This window comes from Lampetra planeri, chromosome 49 (assembly GCF_965212315.1).
Source record: "Lampetra planeri chromosome 49, kcLamPlan1.2.h2, whole genome shotgun sequence".
Lineage (NCBI taxonomy): Eukaryota > Metazoa > Chordata > Hyperoartia > Petromyzontiformes > Petromyzontidae > Lampetra > Lampetra planeri.
The window spans coordinates 8,259,561-8,284,741 of record NC_136155.1 but is presented as its reverse complement, the minus strand read 5'-3'; the positions used below and the strand labels follow the sequence as shown (position 1 = coordinate 8,284,741).

The 25,181-nt window shown below is 54.3% G+C and overlaps 1 protein-coding gene across 3 annotated transcripts in view; it reads right to left on the bottom strand.

Moving 5' to 3' along the window:
• LOC144733948 (retinoic acid receptor RXR-alpha-B-like) overlaps positions 1-25,181 on the bottom strand; it is a 137,118-nt gene that overhangs the window by 6,512 nt on the left and 105,425 nt on the right. For all 3 annotated transcript variants that reach the window (XM_078615979.1, XM_078615980.1, XM_078615978.1), the window contains 5 exons: positions 23,031-23,296; positions 9,617-9,776; positions 6,717-6,896; positions 2,658-2,863; positions 974-1,103 (listed from right to left, as the gene is read on the bottom strand). In XM_078615979.1, coding sequence (XP_078472105.1) covers positions 974-1,103; positions 2,658-2,863; positions 6,717-6,896; positions 9,617-9,776; positions 23,031-23,296 — 942 coding nt within the window. The remainder of the gene's footprint in view (positions 1-973; positions 1,104-2,657; positions 2,864-6,716; positions 6,897-9,616; positions 9,777-23,030; positions 23,297-25,181) is intronic.

Below are 25,181 nucleotides of genomic sequence, written 5' to 3'. Positions count from 1 at the left end.
CTGCCGCTGCAGCTGGGACACGTGCGGAGCGTGTCGGGTGTCGGATGGCGTTATCCCGGCTAAGCATCGGTGTCTCTGGGTGCGTCTCTCACATCTCCTCTGCGAGACGGCGACTTCCGGGTGCCGAACCCCTCTGGCGCAGGTGGACCGCCAGGTGGACCTGCCCAACGCCCGGGGTTCCAGGCTGGAGGGATCGATGTTGCAGCGGGTCCTTGCTGTGGTCCTTGAAGTGCTTTTGATGTCCCAGAGCGGAGCGTTTGGCTGCGCTGAGTTGGCCGTAGAGAACTCGACGGGGGAGGCGGTGATCAGGCCGTGCGGACCACCTGGCCAAGCCAGCGGAGGTGTCGTTTAGCCGCATTCGACTCAGCGCAGAACGACTTGGTGTGGAAGGATTCCAGGATGTCGATGTGCCGCCTATATGGTGCCCAGGTCTCTGAGCCGTAGAGCCAGGGTGGAGACACAAACGGCGTTGCAAAACTGCCACCTTGGTTTGGGTCTTGAGGTGACGGTTCTCGAAAACCCTGGCCCGTCCCAAGGAAGCCGAGGCTCTGTGTTGACGCGAGCGTGGATTTCGTCATCAAGTCAAGCGAGCGCGCAGGGGAGAGGGCAGAAACGAGGCAAGTGAAATTGGGAACCAATTTGATGTGAAGACCGCCGATGTTGAAAGGAGGGAGTGAGGTGGACGCGGATGAGAGTTGAGCAATTGTTTCTGTCTTCTGGGTAAGATGCGAGAGTCCTTGCCTACAACATTTGGCAGTTCACCAGCATTGAATCATTCAAGCGAGTCTGACTCTGCTGATGAGACAGTGCGTGTCGAAACCGGACAGACGACACTCGGACCGCTCGTGATCAGCCCCTTTGGCCGCCGATAACCATGACTGCCGAGGCGGGGCCTGGCGGCGGCACAACCAGAAGGGGTCACGGTGAGGGAGGAAGGAAGCCGTGGTGGTGGTGGTGGTGAGGGGGGGGTTACCGGCTCTTAGCAGGATCACTTGGTCGTCGAGGGGGAGCTCGGAGAAGTGCGGCACCCTCTTGGACCACTCGACGAGCGTGAAGAGCTGCTTGTCGGCCGCTTGGCAAATGTTCGTGACGGGGTCGTTCGGCTGCAAAAAACAAGACGTTGAATGGCTTTAGAAATTGTATATTTGTATATGTATATACGCACATACTCCCACCCCCGAATTAGTACCGATTGTACTGTGGGTGTCAGGTCACGGGACGAAGTTTCTCCATTCGAATATCTAACTCACTCGCTCGGTCAGGCTCACTCACACTCACTTACTGACTGAAGCACTCACTCACATGCAAACTCACAACAACAACAACAACAGCCGCCATTCGGCACTTAATGGCGGTAATGTCACCACGGTGCCTGTACCAGGCTATGTGCACTTTGAGGCCATGTGAAGTGTTCAAGGTCGATCTTGACACCACTGGTAGCAGTCTTTAGCAAGTCCCCTCAGCGCCACATCCTCCTGTACCGCATCAGTCCATCTCTTTTCCAGCCTGTGTCGTGCCCATTTAGCCCCCTCTATCTGGCCAAACAGAAGCCAATTAGGCATGCGGTGGCTGGGCATGCGGGCTACATGACCCAGCCAACGCAGCCTTGCCTGCCGGAGGAGCTCACCGATGAGAATGTGTCCAGATCTTTCAAGGATTTGTGAGCTCCTCACACAATCCAGCCTGGTTAAAATCTGGATGGATCGGAGGCAGGCTAGCCTGAATGTTCCGAACTGGCGGAGATGTTCCATTAGAGGGGTCCACGTTTCACAAGCATAGAGAAGGGAGGGCATGACGGCCGAGAAGACCCGAAGCTTCGTGTGGAGCGACAGACCAAGTAGCTTCCATACAGCATTACGTAGCCAGCCAATGAAAAGATAATGCGGCTCGACTGATTCGGAGTGAGACCTTTGCTGTCAAAACGGAGCTGGTCATAAGCACACTGCCCAGGTATTGAAAACTCTCCACTCTCTCCACAACTGCTCCATCACCAATTGGGAATTGAGGGGGTGGAGTGTTAGATGGCACAAAATACCCAAGCAGGTGCTTAATTTTGGTGGGGCTGATGGTAAGACCCCTGCCTCTTAGCGGCACGCTCCAGGTTTAGCAGCAGTGCCTCCAACTCCTCCTCAGAGTGAGCAGCAATCACCAGATCATCAGCATACATACCATGGTTGACCAATAGGGAGAAATCCCTCAACCGCACCCGGGCATCGATCAGCCTCCCACTGTATGTGTACCAGATATAAATTTCTCCGGAAGAACCATGAAAAGCTTCTCAGACTACGTGGTCAAAGGTGATGTTAAATAACGTGGGAGCCAGAGGATATCCCTGTTGCACCCTAACGTGAACTTCTGGCCACTAAGCTTTACCCGGGCCTTTACCCGGGCACGAAGAACAACCGAGAGCCATGGCCTATTGATGGTATCATAGGCCTTTACCAGGTCAATAAAGCAGAGATGTAGGTCCCGTTGGCATTCCCCAACACCTCTGCTGTAGCAGACGGACAGAGAATATGGCGTCCATGCACGACCACCCTTTCCTGAAACCACTTTGGGGCTCAGCAAGCTTCTCCACGGCATGTCTGGCAAGGCGATGTTGACCAATCCTTGCCAGGACCTCTCACACTCACGCACACACGGACGCACGAACGCACCGAGGTGCCGGGAGAGGCGGTACGGCTCCTGCCGCCGCCGCCGCCGCCGCCACCGCCGCCGCCGGGCTCGCAGCCGCCCTCAGTCTTGGGCTCCACGGCGAGCTCGGCCTCCAGGATCTTGTCGACCGGCATGTCCTCGAGCGGGACGCCGCCCTCGCTGTCGCAGTCCTCGCGCTCCCTACCCCGCTGGCGCTCCTCCTGCACGGCTGCGGTGGCATCGGCAGTGGCGGTGGCGGTGGTGGGGCACAGAGTAGGGGAGGGGGGGGACGCTGTAGCCGCCGTCATGTGGACGCGCCGGCCGTCCGCGTGTCTGCGCGTCAGGTTGCTTTGTGTGCGCGAGTGCACGTATGGTGTGTGTGTACGTGGGTCTGTGTGTGTACGTGTGTGGACGTGTGTGGACGTGTGTCTATGTGTGATGTGTGCTTGTTTATGTACATGTGTCTGTGTGTGTACGTTTGTCTGTGTGTCTGTGTGCGTGTACGTGTGTGTGCGTGTACATGTGTCTGTGTCTACGTGTTTGTGTGTGTCTATATATGGGGAGCGGTAGTGTATTGGTTAGCGCGCTACACTACGGACCTGGCGACCCGCTCACGGCCAACACCAGTGACAATTATCTGAACCGGTTCTGGGCCTCCCCTAGGTCGACTCAGCCTCAAATGAGTACCTGGTGCGGTGTGTAAACATCGCCATTGGGGAGACAAAGGCGGTCGGGCGTGGTGCTGGCCACCCACCCCCTCGTGTACCGTTCCCGACTTCATATCGCTAACAGCACTTGCCACTACAGTCTGTTAAGGCTATATGGGGGATCTTTGTCTTTTTGTGTCTGTATGTGTACGTGTGTCTGTGTGTCTGTGTGTATCAGGGTGGTTATGTAGCAATTAGCGCGCTGCACTACGGACCCGACTATCTGGGTTCAATTCCGGTCACGGTCAACACCAGTGAAGATTATCTGAACCGGTCATGGGCCTCTCCTAGATCTGCTCAGCCTAAAATGAGCACATGGTGCGGTGTGTAAACATCGCCACTGGGGAGACAAAGGCGGCCGGGAGTGTTGTTAGCCACCCACTGCCACATGTGCTGTGCCGGCCTTCATAGGTGCTTGCTAACAGCACTTTCCCTAACTGTCTGTCAAAGGCTATACGGGGGATCTTTGGCAGGGCGGGTGTGAACCGGCGTGCAGCGGGAATCGTGAGGGACTGGAGGTGGTTGATGTGGGATGGGAGGGATGGTGACTTTTGAACGGTTTCAAGCAGTGGGAGGCAATTGTTGTTATTATTACTACGATGATCACTTCGCTCGTTCACAAGCGAAAGCTTCACCGAGTCACGAGACTCCTTCTGAGGAGGGTGCTGCCAAGTTTCGTGCACGCCTTTGAGCTGGCCAATCACGCCGAGGGAGCTCCTCAGGGCCTTGATGTGCCGCACGCGGCGGGAATCGGCACCGTTTGATCCCGGCAACGACGTTGGGCGCGTGTTGGGGGCGTTCGACAAGTTCGGCTACCGATCGGAGCTCTCCCGTAGGGTCCCGATCGCCTCGTCCCCGCCGCGGCGACGTACGGCGCCGTCGTCTCAGTCCGCGACTCGGTTCACAGACCCACGGTGGCTCCGCCCCGCGCATAGCACGCCCGGATACCCAGCCCGCGGCGGCGTTCTAAGCGAGCGCCGGTGGGACGCGATCGACGGTCGCCGCAGCGCTTCCCGGCACGCGAGCGGAAACGGCCGATAATCTTGGACGACGCGCGATGCCCGAATTGTTTTGGCGACAGGTAGATTATCACCTCTCATTGTGTCTTTGGTGGGGGGGTGCGGGAGGGGGGTGCATCTCCCGATAACCAAACGAGGGGCACCGGTCTTCCAAAAGGCCCACACTGACAATGTCAAGCTTTCATCACCCCAAAATCCGCCCCATCTTGTCGGATTGTGTAAGCTAAGCAGCTTGGAGCCTGCCTAGCACTTCATGAGTGCTTGCCGGATGCTGCAGGCGTGGCGCTGCAAGGGTCAGAAGGTGGCAGTGTCGCGTCGTGCCACCCCTCGTGCGAGTTGGGCTCTCCCTGGGCTCTCTCGGCCCGACGGCTTCTCACAGTGGCTCCTCACTTCACTTAGGGCTAAGTCGGCCTAGGAGAGACTCATTACTGGATCCTCATTTTAGGCTAAGTGGACTGAGCGGTGCTTCCACACGGGATCTGCACGTCCGGTCGAGCACACTTGGGCGGTGGCCCATCGCCCAAACCTTCGTTCCGGCAGTGGACTTCAGCCTGGAGAAAACTTTAGCCTGTAGTGAACTTTAGCCTGGAGCGGACTGTAGCCTCAGCGAACGTCAACCTGGAGTGCACTTTGGCCTGGAGCCGACTTTAGCCTGGAGCGGACTTTAGCCTGGAGTGGACTTTAGCCTGGAGCCGACTTTAGCCTGGAGTGGACTTTAGCCTGGAGTGGACTTTAGCCTGGAGTGGACTTTAGTCTGGAGTGGACTTTAGCCTGGAGTGGACTTTAGCCTGGAGTGGACTTTAGTCTGGAGTGGACTTTAGCCTGGAGTGGACTTTAGTCTGGAGCCGACTTTAGTCTGGAGTGGACTTTAGCCTGGAGTGGACTTTAGCCTGGAGTGGACTTTAGTCTGGAGTGGACTTTAGCCTGGAGTGGACTTTAGCCTGGAGTGGACTTCAGCCTGGAGCGGACTTTAGCCTGGAGCCGACTTTAGCCTGGAGTGGACTTTAGCCTGGAGTGGACTTTAGTCTGGAGTGGACTTTAGCCTGGAGTGGACTTTAGTCTGGAGTGGACTTTAGTCTGGAGTGGACTTTAGCCTAGAGTGGACTTTAGTCTGGAGTGGACTTTATTCTGGAGTGGACTTTAGCCTGGAGTGGACTTTAGTCTGGAGCGGACTTTAGTCTGGAGTGGACTTTAGTCTGGAGTGGACTTTAGTCTGGAGTGGACTTTAGTCTGGAGCCGACTTTAGCCTGGAGTGGACTTTAGTCTGGAGTGGACTTTAGTCTGGAGTGGACTTTAGCCTGGAGTGGACTTTAGTCTGGAGTGGACTTTAGTCTGGAGCCGACTTTAGCCTGGAGTGGACTTTAGCCTGGAGTGGACTTTAGTCTGGAGTGGACTTTAGTCTGGAGTGGACTTTAGCCTGGAGTGGACTTTAGCCTGGAGTGGACTTTAGCCTGGAATGGACTTTAGCCTGGAGTGGACTTTAGTCTGGAGTGGACTTTAGTCTGGAGTGGACCTTAGTCTGGAGTGGACTTTAGTCTGGAGTGGACTTTAGCCTGGAGTGGCCTTTAGTCTGGAGTGGACTTTAGTCTGGAGTGGACTTTAGCCTGGAGTGGACTTTAGCCTGGAGTGGACTTTAGCCTGGAGTGGACTTTAGTCTGGAGTGGACTTTAGTCTGGAGTGGACTTTAGTCTGGAGTGGACTTTAGTCTGGAGTGGACTTTAGCCTGGAGTGGACTTTAGTCTGGAGTGGACTTTAGCCTGGAGTGGACTTTAGTCTGGAGTGGACTTTAGTCTGGAGTGGACTTTAGTCTGGAGTGGACTTTAGCCTGGAGTGGACTTTAGTCTGGAGCCGACTTTAGCCTGGAGTGGACTTGAGTCTGGAGTGGACTTTAGCCTGGAGTGGACTTTAGTCTGGAGTGGACTTTAGTCTGGAGTGGACTTTAGTCTGGAGCCGACTTTAGCCTGGAGTGGACTTTAGTCTGGAGTGGACTTTAGCCTGGAGTGGACTTTAGTCTGGAGTGGACTTTAGCCTGGAGTGGACTTTAGCCTGGAGTGGACTTTAGTCTGGAGCCGACTTTAGCCTGGAGTGGACTTTAGTCTGGAGTGGACTTTAGCCTGGAGTGGACTTTAGTCTGGAGTGGACTTTAGTCTGGAGTGGACTTTAGTCTGGAGCCGACTTTAGCCTGGAGTGGACTTTAGTCTGGAGTGGACTTTAGCCTGGAGTGGACTTTAGTCTGGAGTGGACTTTAGTCTGGAGTGCACTTTGGCCTGGAGCCGACTTTAGCCTGAAGCGGACTTTAGCCTGGAGCCGACTTTAGTCTGGAGTGGATTGTAGCCGGCGGGCGCACCGCGCTCACCTTCGCGCTTCATGCCGGTGTTGAGGCACTTCTGGTAGCGACAGTACTGGCAGCGGTTGCGCTGCCGCTTGTCCACGATGCAGCCCTTGGTGTCGCGACACGTGTAGGTGAGGTCCTTGCGCACCGTGCGCTTGAAGAAGCCCTTGCAGCCCTCGCAGCTGTACACGCCGTAGTGCTTGCCTGGTGCACGCACGCACAGACACCCCATAATATATGGGGTTTTTTGGGTTAGATCGCGGAAATATATATCATGGATGACGTTGGTCGCAAAAGCCTATGTGTTAAAAAGACACCCCGCGTAGCCTCGACGGACTGTCGGGGCAAGAGCTGTTCGCGAGTAGCGCCTACGAAGGCCGCGCGGGTGGGTGACCGGCACCGCGCACGCCCGGCCGCCTTTGTCTCCCCAGCGGCGATGTCTACGCGTCGCACCGGGTACTCGTTTGATGTCGAGTCGACCCACGGGAGGCCCGGGACCGGTTCAGATAATCGCTACCACCAGTGTCGTTGGTGGCCGTGAGCGCGAATAGGACTCGGGTCGCCGGGTTCGTAGCGCAGCACAGCGCTCACCAGCTGGGACGCGCGGGCACAGACACGCACGCCGCACTCACGCGCGTATACGCAGAGCATACATAAAGATGGACAGAAGCGAGAATAAAACATGCTTACCGATACACAAAGGGAGAAAAACACGAGGATATGACAGAAATACAAATAAAATCAGCCCTACGTGACACTCTGTGATTACAAATCCAGAGTGGGAACGCAAACAAAGGGAACCAATTAATGTGGTGGTTGTTTTTTTTTCCCCCCGTGGTGGCTACACGTCCATTAGAACTCTCATCGCGGGCTGGAGAGCGTGGGGATGTAGGCTGCCCGGGACGGCAAGAGCCAGGGGCGGCACGGCCACCGCCGATTGTTCACTGGACACGAGAGCACCGCTGACTCGTCGGCAGCCACAGCCCACACCCAATGGAATCCCATTGAGAACACACACACACACACATAACATACACACACAGAACATACAACAACAACCGCCATTCGCCACTAAGTGGCGGTGACGTCACCACGAAGCTTGTGCCAGGCTATGTGCACCTTGAGGCCACGTGAAGTGTCGAACGCCCGCTGGCAGGAGGTCACGGGGCAGACCCAGGTGCCACGGGTCGACTGACTGAGATGACCGAGATGATTGGCTGATGCACCACCTGTGCCCCCTACTGTGCCAACTTGCTGTGCTTTAGCCACCCGGCGCTCCACTCGTTATTGTGAGCGTCGCTCCTCCGCCCTCCGTTGTTGTTGGAGGGCGACTGCCTCCAACTGCCCAGTAGCGTCCTTCACGAGCCTCCTCCACAAAGGCCGATCTTGACACCGCTGGTACCAGTCATCGGCAAGTCCACTCAGCTCCAGGTCCTCCTGTACCACATCACTCCATCTTTTCTCTAGCCCATGCTGCGCCCGTTTAGCCCCCTCGATCCGGCCGAACAAAAGCTGTTTAGGCATGCGGTGGCTGGGCATGCGGGCTACATGACCCAGCCAACGCAGCCTTGCCTGCTGGAGGAGCTCACCGATGGGATTTGCCCAGATCTTTCAAGGATTTGTGAGCTCCTCACACAATCCAGCCTGGTTAAACCCAGGATGGATCGTAGGCAGGCCAGCCTAAATGTTTCCAACCGGCGAAGATGCTCCATTAGGGGGGTCCACGTTTCGCAAGCGTAGAGAAGGCGTAGAGAAGGGAGGGAATGACTGTGGCCGAGAAGACCTGAAGCTTCGTGCGGAGCGACAGACCAGGTAGCTTCCACACAGCGTTACGCAACCGATGAAAAGATATTGCCGCTCGACTGATTCGGAGTGAGACCTCTGCTGTTAAACTGGAGCCGGTCATAAGCACACTACCCAAGTATGGGAAACTCTCCACTTTCTCCACTACTGCCCCATCACCGATTGGGAGTTGTGGGGGTGGAGTGTCAGATGGTACAAAATACCCAGGCAGGTGCTTAGTTTTGGTGGGGCTGATGGTAAGGCCCCACCTCTTAGTGGCACGCTCCAGTCTCAGCAGCAGCATCTCCAACTCCTCCTTTGAATGAGCAGCTATTACCAAATCATCGGCATACATAACGTGGTTGACTAATAGGGGGCCACCCCTTGATCGCACCCGGGCATCGATCAGCCTCCCATTATATCTGTACCAAATGGAAATTCCCCTGGTACAGCTATTGAAGGCTTCACGAACTACGTGGTCAAAATAGATGTTAAATAAAGATACACACACACAGAACACACACACAGAGAACATACACACACACAGAACGTAAACACACACACACACAGAACACACACACACAGAGAACATACACACACACACACAGAACATACACACACACAGAACACACACACACACAGAACATACACACACACAGAACACACACACACAGAACACACAAACAGAACAAAGACAAAGATCCCCTGTATAGCCTTAACAGACTGTTGGGACAAGTGCTGTCAGGAAGCACCTATGAAGGCCGGCACGGCACACGAGGGGGTGGGTGGCCACGACCAGCTGCCTTTGTCTCCCTCGTAGCGATGTTTACATACTGCACCAGGTACTCATTTGAGGCTGAGTCGACCTAGGGGAGGCCCAGGACCGGTTCAGATAATCGTCAACGGTAATGGCCGTGAGCGGGATCGAACTCGGGTCGCCGGGATCATCGCGCAGCGTGCTAACCGATGCACTACCGCTCCCCACACACAGACACACACAGACACACACAGACACACACAGACACACCGACAAGGAGGCTTTGAGCAGAGCCAGGCGCGAGCAAGCGGACTGGGCAGCAGTGGCCACCGGCTGTGGAATGGGACCGTCCGCCGCGCTCGCCGGGACGAGCCGCCGCGTTTACCGGAGGAGCGGTCGCCGCAGATGGCGCAGATGTGCTTGGGGAGGCAGAGCGGGTTGGGGAAGGGCAGCGGGGAGCCCAGGCGGATGTTCCCATGCAGACCCAGGGGCGGCTTCACGTCCTCCGAGCTGCTCACGCTGCCCATGTTCATGCTCGAGTTCATCTGCACAGAGGGAGGGGGGGGGTGGCGGCACGGATTCGTCACCCGGCGCCTCTCTCCATCTCGCCCGTCCACCACTCGCATTCACGAGCGTACACAACGCCCGCGGTGATGCCACGCTCGGCCCTGCTTCACCGCGGTAACAATCGGGGGGCGGCTGCCGCTGGGTTTTGCGGAAGAGAGGGAAGCCACGGACGACCCCGGTTGGCGGCTTTGTCCCGGACGCAGCCGGGGCGGTGGAATTGAGGGTTGCTGTGCTCCGATTGAGAAAAATGATAGCACAGGTACCCCTCGATTTACGAAATTTCGCGTTAACGCAACTGACTAGTCGCGGACACTTTTTCAATGAACGAAACCGAATTTTCGCGTGAACAAAGTTTCATTCCGGCCACACGCGCCGTCAGATCATCCAACGAGAGGCCACCCGGGCGGCTGCGTCGTCATCGACCCGCGACAGCGCCACGGCGTCCCCGCAGTGGCAGCAGCGACGCCTCCACGTCGCCCCCGCAGTGGCAGCAGCGACGCCTCCACGTCGCCTCGCCACTCAATCCAACATGCAGGGCTTTTGGCGAGTTCCATCAGAAGGTTTATTTTTACGACACCAGGAATGACGTTCACCCCAGAGGTGAGTAACGAGAGCGAGTGAACTCCGCCTCGGCCCTATTCCAGCCGCTTGGATTGCGCCATCTTAAACGCATCTCACCAAGTCTTCCTCAAGTGGTTCGTTTCACTTCGACGAAGGGGACCTTTTGGCGAGACTCTAGCGGCGTGGTGGAACGCCCAAAGCGGGTGACCTCAGGCGCCCGGGACCCACCGTACCCTGTGGGCACGTCAGGAGCGGACGGGCGGCGCAGGCGGTGCAGGCGATTTGAATCTCGCCGCCGCTCTTAGCTGCCGATTGGTGCAGGAGTCCCGAGTCTCCCCGTGAGTGATTCCCACGTGAAAAATATCCATCCGCTGCCATGCGATTGGCTAACATCACGCAGATATTGGCCGATGGTAAAAAAAATATAAAAGGGTGGGGCGTTTCACGCAGCGCTTTGCTAACCAATGGAATTATGCGACCCACGGATGGCTTGCCAATGACTCGACGCAGTGATGAACTCCTAGATGAATCGATAATTATCTAACGTGGCTGTCGGCTCGACTGAGCAGCATCGGTACAATAGACACCTCGATTCGGCTTTCACAAGGCCATAGATGGGCAGAAGCACACACCCCTATGGGCAATGCCACTGCCTAGCCCCTTCCAAATATTGGCAGATATCCGATCGCTGATTTTGTTGTACCGTATGTAGCCAACCGTGATCATCAGAGGTGGGGGGTAAGGACAACAAACAAGATACCAAAATGCCGCTCATTTGAACGGAGAAGCAGGAACCACCTCTGAAGTCGAGGAATAATTCCTGGGTCGTGAACGAATCCACAATCTTGTCACCGATGAATCGACAAAATAAAATAAAAATACAAATTTATTTTTGCACTAAGGAGACGTCAATGGCACCGGCCATCATGACGCCTGGGTCTGTGCACGAGTCCCATCACGCGTGCAAGAACTGATTATTCACAGTTTTATGCACAGGACATGCTAATGTTACATTTACGGTAAGCTCAGGGAAAGGGCAATACTGTACAAGGTGGGAGATGTCATATGAATGGGATGGTAACACAGGTGGCAGTGGTGACGGCGGTTGTTGTGGTGATGGTGATGCCGGTAGTGCTGGCTGTGGTAATGAAAATGGCGATGGTTGTTGTAGTGGCGGTGGTGATGGTGGCGGAAGTGATGGCGGTGGTGGTAGTGATGGCGGTAGTCCTGGTAGCGGTGGTGATGACGATGGTGATGGTGGTTGTTGTAGTGTGGTGGTCCTGGTAGCGGTGGTGATGGAGGCGACGGTGGTGGTTGCCAATGTGATTTATATTTTAGTGGCGACTGTGATGAGAATATCACCATGAAATGCAAGGAACAAAACAGGAAACTTTGAGTCTATCCCTCGTGGAAAATGAGTGACCAAGCACCGATCCCGTGGCATTGTGTTCCAACGCATAATTAATCACAAACCCCACAAAGCAATGCATTTATTAAAAAGAACACTCTGTCATAGCCCTAATTATTTATCCACACGGGCTTTTATGAAAGTAATAATAAATAAACGGGCTTTGTTTTTTACTTAAATGAAATTCGGGACAAAATGTCAAATATTAAAATGTCGATGCGTTTCCTAGCGCGCCCTCATGCCCGCCCAGTTTGCGAGCCGCTGCGTTCCGCGCACACACACAGACACACACACGCACACACACACACACGCCCACGCACACACACGCACACACACGCACACGCACACACACGCACACACACACGCACACACACGCACACACGCACGCATGCACACACACGCACACAAAGGGAGGGAGAGGCGGTGCACGGGCCGCAGCAGGCCGGCAGGGAGACGGCGACAGGCGCAGGGCACAGAGGGGGACCGGGGCTCACGGGCAGCGGCGTGCGGTAGACAACGATTGGCAGAAGCGCACGGGCGAGACGGATGCACAAGAAGGAGGAGCGAGCGATTGAATGACCAAGACAAGAGGGATACGTGGGGCTGACGGAAAGACACATTTGCAGACAATGAGGTGTCAACGCAGACGGACAGATGGACAGACAAATGTGCAGACATGCAGACAGATGGATTCACAGACTGGCGAATCGATCAACAAACTGGCTAACTGATGGACAGCTGGACAAACAGCCAGAATCATTGACACACAAACAGATAGACAAGACCAATAAACTAATATACAGCCATACAGATAGACAGACGGACAGGCACACACACAAACAGACAGACGTAAACATAGAGACACAAAATAAAACACAAAGACTGCCTGATCAACATACCAACCGACAGCCAACTGAATCGTGTGACGCACAGATGTTAAAGTGTATTTAGAGACGTAAAGGCAGGCAAACAAACACACACACAGCTGAGAGAAACGCAGCCAGACAGACAGATGGATAGATAGACAGAGTGAGAATGTCTAACGCACAAAGACAAATAGACACGTAAAACTCACAGGGACACAGATGGACAAGAGACAGAAATAGGCGTGCAGACAGACGGTTGAATTGGAGGGCTCGGAGAACAAGTCACGATGACACGAACACAACGCCTCAGCGTGACCACATTTGGCATGGGCACAGGGAGTGCGGAGCGGAGAAACCAACGGCAAAATCGGCAGCGGCTCCACGTCGTGGAACCTCCCCCGTGACCGCGGCCTAACGCCCCACGACCGCAGGTGGCCATCCGCGGTGCGGCGAACGCAACGGCAATTTGCGTCGCCCCTTTTCACTCCGACAAACGCGTGCCAGCGCACAGCCACCGCGGCGGGCTCCTAATAGTGCGCGGCGTGGAGAAGCCAAAATCTCGAATTCGCGTCTCGGACAGCTCTCCGTGCTGCCTTCCCGTGCCGCCCCCCTGTGCCATCCCCCCGTGCCGTTCCCTGTGCTGCCCCCCGTGCCGCCCGGCCCGCAGGACGGCGGTGGCGCCCGCCCGCCGATCATTGGCCACGAATTCGCGGTGTGAATCCGAGTGGCCGTCCCCGGTTAGTACAGCGGGGGTGCCACGGTGGCTCGAAGATGTTAACTGCCTCGCCTGGTATGCAGGAGGTTTGTGGAGGTTTTTTGATCCCGACTCTGACGCCTGCTGTACATTTGGAGTTTGCATGGTGCCAGAAAGATGTGGCACTACTTGAGCATATTGGCACAAGACAGAGGAAAGTGGAAACAAATGACAAAATGTGCAGTGGACACCTACAGGATATCTGCCCAAGGACCGTGATGATGATGTTCTTCTCCCCGTGGTCGCGTGGCTTTTTCTCCGAGTCCTCCGTTTTTTCCCTTCAGATTGAGAACCGCCGTTGCGCGTTTTCAGTTATTTGGCTGCCATACATTTTTGCGTGATAATAAACCACTTCATTGAGCTATTACTTGTGGCCAGGTCGCTTCTGAAAAAAAAGCTACGTAGCTCAGTGGGGCCTTACCTGGTAAATAAAAAAAGTAGTTTTTAGTTTAATACCGCGGCGTGCGTGCGTGTGTTAACCGTAAAAGTACAGCTACGCGCCGTCTGCTTCCCTGTGGACGGTGAAGATTCCGTAACGTCGCTCACAAGGGGAAGCCATCATGTGCCCTCATGACGGCTCACACAATAGAAAATCGCACACCGCAATGCACGTACGTTGAACTTCTTTCGCACCGTACGTAGCCAACCGTACTAATCGGAGGTGCGGGGAACGACAACAAACTAAACAAAACAAAAAGCAGTTCTAAAGAAATGAGTTTTCCATCGAGACGATGTAAAAGTGACAGCTCCTGTGACTGCATTGTAACCTACAGCGCAGTCATCGCACGCTGCTGCTGCTACTGCTGCTGCTACAGCAGCTTCTGCTGCTGCTCCTGCTGCTGCTACAGCAACTTCTGCTGCTGCTATAAAAAAAAATACCACTTGGCGAGACCCCTCCTGCAAACAATCATGAGATTCAGCGTTGGCCCTCCTGGGTAAAGCGAAAATAAAAATAATAACATGACTCAGCTCTGCCATTAAAGGGTTTCAAATCCCCCCTCCGTGCGCTGGACCACGAGATACGACCCCCTCTCTGTTCTCCGTGTTTGGCTCACAGCGATGGCGTCGTCTTGCTCTAGTTGAGATCAGAAGCAGGTGGATCTCTTCACAATTCTGGCAAATCGCCTGATGATGCTGGTTGTTTAACACGTCGGCTTTCGCGACCAACATCATCCATAAGAAGTTTTTTTAGGTTAGATCGTGTAAATATAAATGTGTCATGAAACCCACCACCGCCACACAGCCAATTAGTAAGGTTTGTCACGTAAACAGTACATGCCAATTTGTTATTAGTACAGCACGCCGGTGTGTTGGAGAGCAAATGCACAAAATGTATAATCTGAGTACGAAGTTTCGCCAGTAATTACAACTAGCATCATCAGGCCTGATGATGCTCGTTATTACTGGTGAAACGTCATGGTACTCAACTTGTAAATTTTGTGAATTCACTCTCCAACACAAACTGGTGGGCTGAAGTCACTAATTGACCACGATTTGTTTAAGTGGCAAATTTTACCAGTTGGCTGTGTCGGGTGGTGGCGTATTTAACGGCACTTTATTATGAATAATATTGGTCGCGAAAGCCTACTACGTGTTATACTGGACGATGAGAGGTCACAAGAGGGCGCCTTTGGTGCCGTGCCTGTAAAGTCACGTGGCTGTGACTTTAGAGTCTTTTCTCTTCACTAATCCAGCTTCAAGCCGGTGTGTGTGTGACGGGGGGTACACACACACACACCAGTGCTGCCAGCTTGTCGGGTTGCGATATGTAATTGTCCTCCGCTAGAGAGGCCTCTCTGTAGCCTCTGCACGAAACCGCTGTGAGCACGGTTTGATCTACGTACGGTGAGGAAGAAATCCAACATCCCGTGCAGACATTATCCCCGAATACAAAACTCAAGCTCCAGCCATTCCCCGCATTACGGCTTGGCTGACTCACGAGATTTAAAAAACGACAAGAACTGACACCAAAACGCAAATGTAAGACGTACGTGAATGTCCTTCCAGGCAGCACGTTTCTGCTCGCCAAACAAAAAAACACAATTTGTCATCATATGGATTGGACTGGCCTCTGCCACGGGAATGTGGAGTTTCCATCTGCTAGCCGAGGACCAGAGGTGGAGATGAGCAGATGCCAAGTTCTGTACTCCCACGAACGGACGATGTGATTATGGCTCCCTGCAAACAGAACTCAACGTACAAACAGCTGAGGTCAACCAATGTCAAGGTGTTATGCCACCGCACACCCAACACACACAAACGACAAAGATCCCTGCCCCCCCGTGTAGCCTACCCAGGCTGTTGGAACAAGTGCTGTTATCAAGCACCTATGAAAGCCGACACTGCACACGAGGGGGAGAGTGGCAAACACCACGCCCCGGCCGCCTTTGTCTTCCCAGTGCTGATGTACAATATGCTGAACTTCTTTCGCACCGTACGTAGCCAGCCGTGCGAATCGGAGGTGCGGGGAAGGACAACAAACTAAACACAGAAACAGTCTAAACAGCATACCAGGTTTTTGTTTTAAGGCTCAGGCAACCTTGAGGGAGCCCCAGGACCAGATAAAATATACACCACTGTGAATGGTGGCGAGTGGGAATTGAACTCAGGCCACCAGGTTTGTAGCATTGCACTAACCTATGTGCCACTACTGCTTATATATACAGGGTGTTTAAAAATATGGACACAATTTCAAAGCAGTATATTTCACGATGGCAACATGTTACAATTACACAAAAAGTTACAAACGGTTCAGTGAGTTATCAAGTTTCACTAACCATTTTATAAATGCTCTATGTGCCCTCCACCTGCTGTACGGACAACATCGAGACGATAGTTTAATTCGTCCCAAACATCTCTCTTCTCACGTTTTCCTTTGAGGTGCGTGGTCGCCCTGTGCTCTTCCCCTTACATAAATAGCCTGTTTCCTCGAATTGTCGGTACCAACGACGAATGCTCTTTGACTTTGGCGGATCAATGCCAAAACGCCGTTGAAACGCACGCTGCACCGCAATTACGGATTCAGTCTTGCCGAACTACAGAACGCAAAACGCCTTGTGTGTTGCGGGGTCGCCGTCTTGTGAATGACTGAGGCTAGGGGCTGTTTGTGCGCTGGGAGAGGCATCTAGCGGTGATCATTTTAAACTCTATGCCCCGCCCTCTCTATGCCCCGCCCTCTCTATGCCCCGCCCTCTCTATGCCCCGCCCTTTCAAGTGGTAAGAGTTTCATTCATGGGCGGTTCGTGGTTGCAGAGATATAGCGATTTCAAATCGGGTCCATCATTTTGAAACACCCTGTACAACACATACAAACATGTGCACACATGCACACTCATATTCTGTATATATGGATGCTGGGTGTGAGTTTCATTTCTTGGATCATTAAATGATTTTAAATTCTACTCAAATATAAATTTTAAGGCAAAGCCCCATCAAGACAACTATATTATGTTTCATTTAAACATTTTTAAGTTTTAATCATTTAGCAAAACTGACGTCAACGTATCGTTGAAAACGTTCACGTGACGGCACTTGGTGTAAAATAGCCAACACACACGGCGGGGGGGGGGGGCGCTCTTGTGAGGAAGAGAATCCAGAGTTTTGCATCCTGTCAGCAGGGTTGGGCTTCTGCGGACAAAACTAACCGAGAGCGGAGAGACTCAAGTGGTAAGCGGTGGGAGTTTGAGGCAGGGGCAAGGTCTGTTCCTGCACAGATCTCAAGAGCTGGACGCCACAGCAGCCAGAAGGGAGAGAGAGGAAAGCTCGGATTTCTTTGGCCGGCTAAATTGTCTGCACCTACGTTGAACTTCTTTCGCACACCAGCAGGACAATGGAAGCTTCGACTAAAAGCTAAAACTATTTTTATTTTGCCAGGTAAGGCCCCACTGAACTATGTAACTCTTGTTCAGTACCGACCTGCCCATAAATAATAGCCCAATAAAGTGGCTAATCGTGTGTAAATTTAAATCAGCCACATACTCTAAAGTGTGATGTTGATTCTATATGTGAAGGGAAAAAACGGACGAGCCGGAGAAAAATCCACAACACCACGGGGAGAGTGAACACGCAAACTCCAAATATACAGCAGGCTTCAGGGTCAGGAGCGATCAATCCCACGACCTCCTGTATATCAGGCGAGGTAGTTAATATTTCGCCACCGCTGTAAGGGAATTGTCGTTGTTTATGCCGGGTGGTTCGGAGGGCTCATGTCATGTCAGAGCACCTCCGATTGGCACAGTTGGCTACGTACAGTGGTGCGAAAGGAGTTCAACATTACATCCAGAGCGCTGCTGAGATGCTGCGTTCAAGCCCATCCCAGCCACGCAAAGCAAAATTGCTCTCAGTTGGGTCACGAACGACCGCACGCATGAAACAAAAACATCTGAGATAAATTTCGTTTTGCTTCTCATGTCGGCTCTAAGAACAAAAACCTTAAAACCTGACTGGCATGCAGAGATCACTCTTGTCAGCACAGGTAACAGTTGAGAACGAAGTGGAGGAGGAGGGCAGATGACCGAGATGGGCATTGGCGTGGCAGCTGGAGGTGGTAGACAAAGCGGGATGCCGACCGTACAACACAGAGCCTGCAAGCTGGGGCATCAGACTGCGCGACAGCTCCGGCAAATCTGGCAGAAGGAAGGTAGCGATGGCGAGGTGCGCGTGCGTGGTGATCGCTACGACCTCTCGATCATTCCCGTTATTTCGCCCGCCGCTCGGCTAAAACGCAGCGCTCCGGACGTAATTTCCGTGACCTTCTCCCGGTGGGCAGCCCTTTCAACGGCGGGGAAACGATTGCCCCCCCCCCCCCTACTTTTGCGGGTGGCTACTTTTTTTTCTCTACCAGCAGAGTTATTATCGACCAGCTGCATGTTTCTGTTCTGCGGGAAAAATGCCACATCCCCCCTCCTCCCCCCACCCCGGAGGCCTCAAAATGTATTGACCTTTGTCCGCTCGCTCGCCTGGCATAGCGACCGTCGTGGAAGTCGCTGGAAATCACGACAGCGCCCCGTCAAGCGGCGAGCGAGGGACAACTCCAGCAAAAAAAAGTGACGTTCCGGCAGGACGGCACGGTGCTCACGGTGGCAGGCTTTTGGGTTATATCGCAAAAATATAAATGCGTCATTAAATCCGCCACCACCTGACACAGCCAATTAGTAAGCATTGTCATGTAAACAAAACATGCCAGAGTCTTGATTTTAACGCGCCAATTCGTTACTAGTTCAGCACACCGGTACGTTGGAGAGTAAACCCACAACATTTACAATTCAAGTACGACGTTTCGCCAGTAATTTCAAATCCTCGTGCTGTTTGGGTCTTTAACAGCGGGGTATTTATCCCTCTGTTTAAGAGACCTTTCAAGGTGGATGTGTCAGGTGGTGGCGAGCTTAACGACACATTTATAAAAAAGCAATCTAACACCAGAAACCTCTATTAAGGGCAACCGCTGGTTGATGACCAACAAAGCTGCACTCGTTGTAGAGACGAGTAAAGAGATGGCGATGATCACAAAGTAAATTACTTACCCAGGATAAGTCTCACCGAGTCTCAAGGCTCTGTTCAGGAGGGTCCTGGAATTAGACGTTTGGCCGATTAAATTTTTTAACGGATGAGCGCTGTTCTCCTTGTAAATTGGAGAAGCCATTGAAAACCAACGAGCGAGCATGTGTGTGTGTGTGCGTGTGTGTGTGCGTGTGTGTGTGTGTTTTTGTGTGTGCGCACGTGTGTGTTTTTGTGTGTGTGCCCGTGTGTGTGTTTGTGTATGTGTGCGTGTGTTTGTGTGTGTTTTTGTGTGTGCGCCCGTGTGTGTGTTTGTGTGTGCACGCGTGTGTGCGTGTGTGTGTGTTTGTGCGCGTGTGTATGTTTGTGCACGTGTGTGTTTGTGCCCGTGTGTATGTGTTTGAACGCGTGTGTGCGCATGTGTGTGTTTGTGCGCGTGTGTTTGTGCGCGTGTGTGTGTATTTGTGTAGTGTGTGTGTACAAGTACACTTTTGAGTTCGATTTCCATTGATGGCCAACACCATGGGCCTCCCCTAGGTCGACTTAGCCTCAAAAGTGTACCTGGTGTGTAAAAATTTAAACTAGGAAGACAAAGGCGGCCAGGCATGGTGCTGGCCATTCACCCCATTGTGTGCCGTGCCGGCCTTCAAAGGTGCTTGCTAACAGCACTTGCCCCAATAGTCTGTAAAGCCTTTGTGGGGGATCTCTGTCTTTGTACATGTGTGTGTGTGTGTGTACGCGCGTGTGTGCGCTCTGATGTGTGCACCATGCAGTTCCCGTAAACTTTATGAAAGGTTTAATTAGCATTTCCAGTCTCAAGTTATTAAGGGAAATGCGCTTCACTCGTCGCCTGCAGCCAAAAATGATCCGACTCGTTTCATATTCAGCTGCTGGTTAAAGCAGCAGCAGCAGCCTGCACGAGGCGCTGGATTATTCTGGGCGTCACAAACAATAACATCAGCAACACGACGACCAATATAGCAACCACCACCAGCACCACCATACACCACTAGTGCCGCCAGCCCAGCAAAGACAAAGCTCCCCCATATAGCCTTTAACAGACTGGTGAGCCAAGTGCTGTTAACGAGCACCTATGAAGGTCGGCACGGCTCACGAGGGGGTGGGTGGCCAGCACCAACCCCCGCCGCCTTTGTATCCTTAGTGGCGATGTTTAGACACCACACCAGGTACTAATTTGAGGCTGAGTCGACCTAGGGGAGGCCCATGACCGGTTCAGATAATCGTCCGTGGTGTTGGCCGTGAGCGGGAATCGAACTCTGGTCGCCAGGCTCGTAGCGCAGCGCGCTAACCACTACGCTACCGCTCGCCATCACCACTGCTACTCACACACCACAACCACCACTACCACGACAATCAAGATCGCTGCCAACAAAGACAACAGATGCCCAATATAGCCTCAACAGACTGTTGGAGCAAGTGTTGTTCGGGAGTACGCATTACGGCCGGCACAGCACCACGCACGGGGTGCCTTTATCACCCCCCAGTGCTGATGTTTACAATTTAACACGGAGGCCTAATCTGATGTTTACACCGCACCAGAAACTCAATTTAGACTGAGTCGACCTAGGGAAAGCCCATGACCGGTTCAGATATTCGTCACTGATGTTGGCTGCGAGTGGGAATCAAAATAACGCTGCGCCACCGCTCCCCAACAATACCACCACCACAACCAATACCACTGTTAACATGACCACCGTTCCCACAAATATCATCACAACCGCCACTGTTGTATCACCTTCTCTACCACCACCTCTGCCACCATCACCACCAACAACGCTGTCCACACTACCACCATCACTACAATCACAGCGATTCTACCATCACCACCACCACCACGGCCACCACTAAAGTACAGTACCGTACCAACCACTTTGTGAGCGTCAGTCACACCATCACGTGCGATCTCTACGGTTACCTCCTGCACGGAGCCAAACTCTCACTCAAGGCATTGGCCAACAGCATCCCGGTGCAGCACACCCCACCCTGAAACGGAGTCCTGAGACTCGGCGAGGATTTCCATGGCAAATCGTTGGCACGGCGCTTGTCGCAGAGGTTCGCGGTGAGAATCCCAGAGACCGCAACCGGTAAATCCCGCGGTTGCCACAGCAGTCGCAGCAGTAGCGACGCCACGCACCGTTCGCTTTGCAGCGGACGATACAAAAGAATGGGATCCCGTGACGTGTCGTTCGTGAGAGAGGTCTGATGCCTGTCGGCATCACGGTCCAAATTTGGCAAATAATAATTTAAAAATGTTTTGATATTGCCCTCCAGAAAAAGTCACACTCCTCTCCTGGGTAAACAAGCAGAATAAAAATAATAAGACACAAATGATACAATGAATGTGATTGCCGTCTTTGCTGCCTGTGACAACGCCGCAAGGTTGTCGTGTCCGGTGGGGTTGGCGGTCTCAGCCAAGTCGACGGCTGGGAGCGCGGTGGTGGCGCCGCTCCCTGTCTCCCTCTCTCTCTGCAGTGGCCACGTACGGCGAAGGAGAGCCCCCTAGCGCTGGGTGATGGAGCCCTATTGGAGTGACTCGAGGGGGAGTTTCGTCGGCGTCGACCTTCCGGAGCCGTTGTCTGGCACGGGGTGCGGCCGCCCGCCGCCCCGATGAGTTCCACAGGGGACGATGGTCCCCCCCGACACCCCCCCCCCCCTCATGTACGTGACCCTGATACGGCGGCTACAACAGAGAGGGTCTGACCGCAGCTCGGTGCTCAGAGCGCTGATGACGCAGCTGGGAGGCCGTTAAGTCAAACCGCTACTTGGGATCAACTCGGTCCATCGTCGTCGTCGTCGTCATTGTAACTCTGGAATGATAAAATGAGAACCACTTTCTGGGAAATCGAAAAAGGGTTGAGACTGCAATCGGCCACGGGAATGTGGAAATTCCACCAGTGGCCCCGGGATGCTGCCACTTTCGCCCCATGATGCGCCAGCAGTGGTGCAGTCGTGAAGGCGCCGCTGCGGCGGCCCGAGATCGATTCCCGACCGTGGCTAACATAAGTGGCGGACGGTATCCTGAACCGTCCTTGGGCTTCCTTCGTCGCCAAAATATACTGACCAATATGGGTGTAGTATGGCCAAACAACTGCCCAAGACTGACACAGCACTAGAAAGGCCTTCATCCAGCAGTGGATCAACAAAGCGGCTGTACTTTGTTACGAATCATTGATGCTTCCGTGAGCAGCACGACTTGATATTTTCTTTTTTTACGATATTGATTAGGCAGGTAATTTATTCTCTGTTATCGCAATGATAATGCAGTTTTTATTGGGAAAAGAAAAACATCTGCAGGCAGCCCCGTGCAAGCAAGAGGCGCAGGGGTTTTGCGGAGCGTGAGAGGAGAGACTGTGGGAGCACGTGCGGCGACGTGAGAGTAAGTGGATGTGACATCAGCCCCGCGATGTGACACACCACACCGCAGCATCTCACTAAAGCACGGGACCTTGGAATAGATTGAAAGTCAAAGCGAAAAAAAAATGTCTCCATCGTAACTTTCACTTGCATTATTTTGTTTTTGTTTTTGGCGGTGTTATTTTTAACTGTCTATTTTTGCACGCTACGCCAAGAGACGAGGAGACGGGTCTCCGATGAGCTGGCTTGACGGCAGACTCACAGACTGGCCTCTCCGATAGGACCTCCAGACAACAGGTCGGTCCTCTGATTATGCCATGAGACAACAAAGTGAAACAAAGATCTCCGATGGCGGGGGTCTCCAGGTGGCCGATGTGGACCGATCTCTGGTGACGAGCTCTGTAGGCGGCGACCGCCGTGACGGGTGGCAGAGTGTGACCAGCGTGGCGTGCGTGTGGCGTGCGTGTGGAGCGCGGTGGTGTAGCGGTTAGCGCGATGCGCTTTGAACCCTGGCGACCCGAGTTCGATTCCCGGTCCTGGGCCTTCCCTAGGTCGACTCAGCCTCAAATGAGTACCTGGTGCGGTGAGTAAACATCGCCACCGGGGAGACAAAGGTGGCCGGACGTGTTGCTGGCCACCCACCCCCTCGTGTTCCGTGCCGGCCTTCAAAGGTGCTCGCTAACAGCACTTGCCCCAACAGTCTGCTCAGGCTATACGGGGGATCTTTGTTTTGTGCGTGCGTGCGAGTGCCTGCTCGTGCGTGCGTGCGTACCTGCGGGCCGCCCATGTAGGACACGCCGTGCTGGGAGGACGGCGGCGTGTGCAGGTTGGGGCCCACGGTGGAGGAGGAGATGACCGGGTACGGCGAGCACATGCCGTTGAGCGCGGGCGGGGAGAGGCCTCCGCCGCCCATGGGCGACGAGGAGGAGGAGATGCCGTGGTGGGGGAGCTCATGGTGCAGGCCGTGGTGCTGCGGGCCAGCGCCCATCATGTGGTGGTGCGACAAGACCGGGGGGCCGTTCATCTGCGCTGAGGGATCTGCGAGGGGGGGGGGGGTCCACAGTGACGGTCACTCAATCTCTCCCTCTGTGTGCCTCGCGACGGCCGTCTGTGCCAACGCTCCCCTCTCTACACGGCCCTCTCCGTGCTCGACGGCTCTTACGTTGCAAAACGCGAACACGGCGGTCGGAAAAATGTTGCCGGCACCAAGACCAGCGGCAGCGGCAGCAGCAACAGTAGTATCACAACAATAAACATCATTATCATCAGAAGCCGCAGGGAATCATCATCATCATCATCGTCGTCCTTTGCCTTTCTCTCCGCGGTGTCGACTTCCCTTGCGCAAGCGCGGTCCCACGCGGGTAACGCGACGACATCTAAAACGGAACGAGCGCTCCGTCGCCGAGGGGCACGGCCACCGGTAACAAGAAACAGACCCGAGTGAGCGATAACAAACGCGAAGCCAGTGGAGTGAGCGTCGGCGTTGTTTATATTCCCCGGGACGGGTCGAAGCAAACATCCAAGACGGACGCCGTGCCCAGGGCACGCGGCTCATGCGCACCCACAGGGGAGGCTCGAGAGTTGAAATCCTCGACTCGAGCCCCGTCCTCACCGTCAAGTTCGGAGTGAGTAAACGAGGGAACAAATTGGCGAGAAGTCCACAACTGTCGCTCCTGCGGATATGAGACCGTGCGGACAAGACTCCCGAAGCCGCCGGCGAAGCTGGCCGACGCCCGGCGTCCAGACGGTCGCACCCCGGCGGGGCCGCGTCCCGGCCCCAGCTCGGCTGCTCACGCTGCTTGGCTGGGCTCTCGAGCCGCTCCGCTGCGTTCAGTGGCGCGAATGAGCGAGCGAGCGAGCGGCCGACACGTGGCTCGGCTCGGGCTCAGCTCACGGGGACACACCCTGAGCTTGGCTGCGACCCTGGCTCAAGCTAAGCGTGGCCCTGAGCCACGGCTCGCTTAGAGCCAGAGCTGAGCGCGAGCTGAGCCGTGACCCAGAATACGCGGGCCTTAGTCTGACCACCACCGTCACCACCACGTGCAGCGATGTCTTCTCATCCGCCTCACATTCGACACGTCCCTCAAGCAGCGCCCACACAACCTCAGCGTCCCCATCCACCCTTGGGTCGTCTCCTCCTCCGTAGTCCACTTCGAGGTGCTGAGGGCAGCGGGCCGGCAGCCTGCAGCTCTTTCAGGAACTGCTTCGTGGCGTTACTCATTAAGAGACCACCCTCTCGTGTTCACGTGCGTTGCGGCTCGACAAAAAAAATTCGACAAAAAAACCTCTCTTCTTGTAATTTTGATTGCCGACCCCTGGGTTCAGGGGGTTCGTAATGGCCTCGTCAGAATCACTCGGTGGGATTCCTGGATTCGGCACGGTAATTCATCTCTCGCGATGGAGCCCGGTCCTCTACGGCAGCGAGGCCATGGAGTTCGGCCTAACCACGAATGACTGCCCAACGACACAATCAACATCATCGTCATCATCGTGTGGAGGCAATTCTCACCCCGACCGTGAGGGACGGAGCGTGGGAACGTGCAGTGCACGGTACGTAGCCGACCGCGCTAATCGGATGCGTGATTCCGTGGCGAATACCGCTTGGCGTAGACCAGGAGAGCGAGCGAACCCACGGAGAGGCGTGAAACACCGCTGCCTCTTGTGCGACCTGGGTCGCGGTCACATCACCTGCCGACCACGCTGCCCCTGCGTTCTATGGACAGTACGGACAGTACGTATGTTGAGCTTCGTTCGCGCCGTACGTAGCCGACCGCGCAAGTCGGAGGTGTGCGGCGGTGGTGCGCAAGCACAATGAATCGAACAACAAAAACACTCAACGCATTCGTCAGTAACAAACACTGCGGCCTTAAAGGAAAAAAGTTACGTGATAGGCGACGTTTTTTTGCGGAATCGTCTTTCATAT